The 6000-nt window shown below is 47.7% G+C and overlaps 1 protein-coding gene across 1 annotated transcript in view; it reads left to right on the top strand.

The window, feature by feature from the left end:
* Positions 1-1650: 1650 nt before the first annotated feature.
* Positions 1651-6000, top strand: part of SLC31A2 (solute carrier family 31 member 2) — a 34256-nt gene continuing 29906 nt past the window's right edge. Inside the window, exon 1 of the mRNA XM_040322977.1 lies at positions 1651-1807. Within this exon, the coding sequence (XP_040178911.1) occupies positions 1802-1807 (6 nt within the window). The 5' untranslated portion in view covers positions 1651-1801. The remainder of the gene's footprint in view (positions 1808-6000) is intronic.

Raw genomic sequence — 6000 nt, 5'->3', positions numbered from 1 at the left:
TAAAATGTTCAGCTCTTCAACTTTTTTTTTCTACTATTTAAAATATTACGCTTTTTAACACTTTTTTTTTTAACATTGAAGTCAATGAGAGCATGTGATGGGGGCAGTTTTTTGATGGTGGCAGTTTTTTGATGGTGGCAGTTTGTTGGTGGTAATATGATGGTGGTAATAAGATGGGGGGGGGGGGGAAATGATGGTGGTAATAAGATGGGGGGGAAATAAGATGGGGGGAAATATGATGGAGGCATGTTTGATGGTAGAAATTATGTGGGGCAGCTCCTGCAAAAGGTAATTACTTTTAAAAAGATGCTAATTAGTGGGAATGCCGATTCTCACTTCAATCCAGTTAGCAATTCAACTATTCAGCATTCCCACGCATTTTCTGCAGGAAATGCATTTTCTAGTTTTATATGGAACTTTAACTTTGCAGACTTTAACAGAAACTTCTATTGCTAAAAAAAAAGGGTTTATGTGCGTGTAAAGGCAGGTGTCCCAATACTTTTGGTAATATAGCTTACCTGTGCATGAAGACGCACAGATGTCTTCAAAGTCACACTGATGTGGCTTTGAAATTGGGTGATTTCTAGGGTTGTCCAGATACCGATACTAGTATCGGTATCGGGACCGATACCGAGTATTTGCGGGAGTACTCGTACTCGCGCAAATGCTCCCGATACCTAAATAGAATACTTTTTTTGTATTTATCAACATGTTCTATGAAAATTCTTTGAGTTTTTTACTACTGCGTGACAAGCAAATAAAACATTTTTATTCATTTTTACTCTTTTATAATGTCTTGAGTTAGAGTTCTTCATAATTCTAAAGAAAATATCCTTAGTCTGTATTGTGGTTTGAAAACTGTCACATGACATTTAAAAAAAGTATCGGTATTCGGTATCGGCGACTACATGAAAAAAAGTATCGGTACTTGTACTCAGTCCTAAAAAAGTGGTATCGGGACAACCCTAGTGATTTCAGATGAAGTCACACGATTTCAAAGCCGCATTCAATGTGAATGAAAGCAGTTCCCAGTCAGTGCTTTGTATGGGCAGCTGAATGCAAATACCTGCGCAGAGATACGCCCATTTTTTTTGCGGTGAAAGGCTCTTGCTGTTCATGTGAATGATCCCCTACAGAGGGTTATTCTCCTCAGCGGGGATTCAGACAGAAATAAAAACTTGGCAGGTGTTCTAACCCAAGAAAAAGAAACACAAGTTTTGCCTTAAGAAACACTTTAGTGAAAGAAAACAAATATGTAGAGTACTGCTAGGGCAACACAGAGTGCAGTGGTCTGTGTCAGTGCTCATTAGAATGGAATATTTCTCTCTTTTTACACGCCATAACAGGGGCAGCTGGTTCCGCCCTCACAACATTCTCTGTGCACTACTTCCGCCCACACTTCTCTCCTCCCAGAGTGCAGCGCGGCGCCCAGTCTTCACCCATCCATAGGCAGTGCTAGCCCCGCACTCCCCCCCCGTAAATCTCCCTCAGACCATTGCCAGTGCAACACTTCCGCCCACACCTTTCTCCTCCCAGAGTGCAGCGCGGCGCCCAGTCTTCGCTCATGCACTAAGCTCTCCTAGACCTTTCCCAGTGCAGCACTTCCGCCCACACTTCTCTCCTCCCAGAGTGCAGCGCGGCGCCCAGTCTTCGCTCATGCACTAAGCTCTCCTAGACCTTTCCCAGTGCAGCACTTCCGCCCACACTTCTCTCCTCCCAGAGTGCAGCGCGGCGCCCAGTCAGCTGATCGAGCAATACAGATGAAGCTGGTTGGTGATAGCAGGCTGATAGGCTGGTTACCATGCAGGTAAGTGGCCCCTCTGCCGGTGTATGGACTCTTTCTCTGCCAGGACTGCTACAAAGCTGAGTTTATTTCCAGAGACAGCCTTGAGGGCTCCTGTATGGAGCCTGGAGAGTGCTGGAGGTTTCTGCAAACTTTGTGGTGCCTCTTCCTGTGTTTACATTCGGTGTCCTGCCGAGAATGACCCCCCCCCTTGTGGATAATGAGCCCCCCCCCTTTTACGGCGCAGCACGAACTACAACGGACCCGCCGAAGATGAACAGCTGTGAGTCAGCTGTACACAGCGCCTGCGCAATGACCACGACGTTGTGCCGCACGCTCCCGATGCTCGTGCAGCTCTGCAAGGGGCGGGTGTATTACTGTTATTTGGTGTAAGGGGCGAATGGCCACAGAAGAGGGCGAATTTTTAATTGATGGGCAGAGCTGATAAGTTGTGGGTGGTTTTAGCAATAAACGACACGTCTTTGTTAGTGAGTTAATTAGGTTGTGCAAACCCGCCCATCACTTGTTTAACCACTTCAGTACCCGCCCATTGTAATATGACGTCCACAGAGGGGGGTCTCCCATCCTGGGTGGACGTCATATGACGTCCTGGGCTTTGTGAGGGGATATCTGAATGATGGGTGCAGCTAGAGGGATCATTCAGATATCATTATTTTGTGTCGGTGTTGTAAGAGGCGGATCAAGCTAAAATCAAAGACGCGGGCGGAGGCGGAGCAAGAGTTTTAATGACCTTATCGGCAGCACCGCCTCCGCCCTGCCCACCCGAGTCTCTGATTTTAGCTTGATCCGCCTCTGGCCGCCTACCCCAGTCTATGATATTCACAGACCAAAAAAAAGCATTGGACCAAGCAGGCTAGTGTGTGTTTAGGGACGGGGCTGCAGGCGGTGCTTCCGATAATGTCATTAAAACTCTTGCTCCGCCTCCGCCCGCCCACCCGAGTCTCTGATTTTAGCTTGATCCGCCTCTGCCCGCCTACCCCAGTCTAGGATATTCACGGACCAAAAAAAGCATCTGCGCATGCGCCGTGGACCCGCGATCAGCTGTGCTCCTGACGCAGGAGCACCGGAAGTGATGGGGTCCGATTTTTTTTATTTATTTATTTATTTTTTTTTTTGACAGGTCCGAGGATTTTTTACAACACAGGCAATTCTGTGCACGATTAGAACAATCATAGCGGCAGTTCCACCGCTTGATCGTTCTTATAGGCGGCGGGAGGGGACATCCCCACCCGCCGCCTTACGGTGCTTCTCTGGGCTCTCCCGTACCATCGGGGGCCCGGAGAAAGAATCGTCTGACGCCAGCTGGGAAGCGTAGAAATGACTGGTGACCAGATGGTCACCATTCATCTCTATGACCGTCGGAGGCCCGGGCGCAATGTGATGACGTCACACCCGGGTACCCGGAAGTAAACAATGCGATTGCGGCTAGTAAGCATGAGATGGGTGAAATATTTCACGATCTCATGCTTTCTAGCCTGGAGGAGAGATGTGGGGTCTTATTGACCGCACATCTCTCCATAAAGAGGACCTGTCACACACTATTTCTATTACAAGCGATGTTTACATTCCTTGTAATAGGAATAAAAGTGATAAAATAAAAATGTAAAAAAGTGTAAGAATAAGTAAAATAATAAAATTTTTTTTTTTTAAAAAGCCCCTGTCCCCAGTAGCTCGCGCTCAGAAGCAAAGGCACATGTAAGTCCCGCCCACATATGTAAACGCCGTTCAAACCACATATGTGAGGTATCGCCGCGTGCATTAGGGTGCCAGCAACAATTCTAGCACGAGACCTCCTCTGTAACTCTAAACTGGTAACCTGTAAAAAAAATTCAAAGCATCACCTATGGAGATTTTTAAGTACCAAAGTTTGGCGCCATTCCATGAGTGTGCGCAATTTTAAAGCATGACATGTTGTGTATCTATGTACTCGGCGTAACATCATCTTTCATATTTTACAAAAAAATTGGGTTAACTTTACTGTTTTGTTGTTTTTTTTTTTTTAATTCATGAAACCATAAATACATTTTTTTTTTTTCCAAAAAAATATTGCGCAAATACCGTGTAAGATAAAAAGTAGCAATGACCGCCATTTTATTCCCTAGGGTATCTGCTAAAAAAACATATATAATGTTCGGGGGATCTGAGTAATTTTCTAGCAGAAGAATGATGATTTGTACATGTAGGAGAGAAGTGCCAGAATAGGCCCGGTATTGAGGTGGGTATAAAAGCCCAGTATTGAAGTGGTTAAACACGGCCCGCAAAAACGTGTCGTTTATTGCTAAAACCACCCCCAACTTATCAGCTCTGCCCATCAATTTAAAATTCGGCCTCTTCAGTAGCCATCCGCCCTTACACCAAATAACAGTAATACACCCACCCCTTGCAAAGTTGCATCGGGAAAGTGCGGCAGCGTCTGGCACAGTGCCGTGGTCATTGCGCAGGCGCTGTGTACAGCTGACTCACAGCTGTTCATCTTCGGCTTTTTTCGGCGGCTCCGTTGTGGTTCGTATTGTGCAAATGCTGAGCCTATGCCTTACAGGGGGGGGGGGGGCATTATTCACCGGGGGACCTTTCTCGGCAGGACACCGGGTCCCTCTGCTGCCTTGTCTGCACTGGTGATAAAGTGGTGACTGTGGCTGCATTACATTTGTTTTAGGCCACGTCCACGATGCGTTTACGCAATGTCCAAAAAATAATAAAATGCATGTCGCACTTGTGGGGAGTAGAAGTGCGGAAATATACGTGCAAGGAAAAAATAAATAAATACACACGGTTGAAAGATGCAGCAAGCTTAAAGCGGAGTTCCACCAAAAAGTGGAACTTCTGCTTTAATCACTCCTCACCCCCTTACATGCCACATTTGGCATGTCATTTTTTGGTGAAGGGTGCAGTTGGGGGCTTTGGTAGGAATGGGACTTCCTGTCCCACTTCCTCCTTCCGCTCAGGGACCGCCTCAGCGGCTTCTCCTCTTGCCTTAGGCGGCCTTTCCCTCTAGGCGATCTCCCTGGACAGGTGACAGGTCCCAGGAGATCGCCTGTCCACTCGGGGAGCGCAACGCCACTCGCGCATGCGCAGTGCGTGCCCGGCCGTGAAGCCGAAAGCTGTCACGGTCGGGTGCCCACAGAGTGAATGGAGGCGCCAGCGGAGAGGGGGGGAGAGGAGCGGAGCTCCAGGTGGCCACGTCGCTGGACCGTGGAGCAGGTAAGTGCCTGTTTATTAAAAGTCAGCAGCTACAAAAAGGCTGGAACTCCCCTTTAAAGGCCCGTTCACATCAGTGCATTCTAAGAATGTACAAAACCCCACTGTATTCTCACCTAAGCGTTCCAGGAATGCACAATTCTGCATGCGGTTTCGGAAACGTGGCACAATGAAATAATAGTGAAAAAAGAAAAGGAAATTAACTTCTGTGATACTCGGTGTATAGACTACAACATAGGTGTGCACAGCCTATTGCATTAGGGTGTGCACCCCAAAACTCAAACACATACTACCGATCACTCACAATGAAAGGCAAGGAGCCGGTAAGTTACATATTTATCGGCCCCTTACCCCACTCATCCTAAAACATTCCTGCAGCAACAGCCAGAGGGAGAGGAGAATAGGGAAGCTGGCAGCACTGCAAGGGGAATGAGGGGGGAACCTAGGCAGTAGGGGGAATCTGTGGTGCGCAGGGTGATTAGGGTGTGCCTGGGCGCACCTGGCACACCCTATGCGCACGCCTATGGACTACAAGTAAATCAAGTGGTAAAGTGTGGTGCAATTATAAATAATGTGATAAAGCTGCTGTAAATCTCCTGTAGTATCATGAAGACCCTTTTCAGGTGTTTTAGTGAGTGAGTGAGTGAGTGAGTGAAAAACTTATATAGCGCAGCACATGCGAACTGAATTGCCTCTGGGCGCTAAAAATGGTGCCTGTAGCACCACCCCAGTGTGAAAGCCCGGGTGCTTTCACACTAGGGCGGTGCGCTTGCAGGACGTTGGAAAAAGTCCCGCAAGCAGCATATTTGTTGCGGTTTGGGAGCAGTGTGTACACCGCTCCCTGCCCATTGAAATGAATGGGCAGCGCTGCTGAAACGCCGCAACACGGGCTCTTTTAACCCCCCCCGCTAGCGGCCAAATAAAGGGTTTCCCTCTTTTCTCCCTTTCTCTCCTGTAGATGGAGGGTTGATTTAGGGGGAGAAAGGAGGGGAGAGAGG

The sequence above is a fragment of the Rana temporaria genome, chromosome 9, assembly GCF_905171775.1.
Source record: "Rana temporaria chromosome 9, aRanTem1.1, whole genome shotgun sequence".
Taxonomy (NCBI): Eukaryota; Metazoa; Chordata; class Amphibia; order Anura; family Ranidae; genus Rana; species Rana temporaria.
This window is presented reverse-complemented; position numbering and strand designations above follow the sequence as displayed.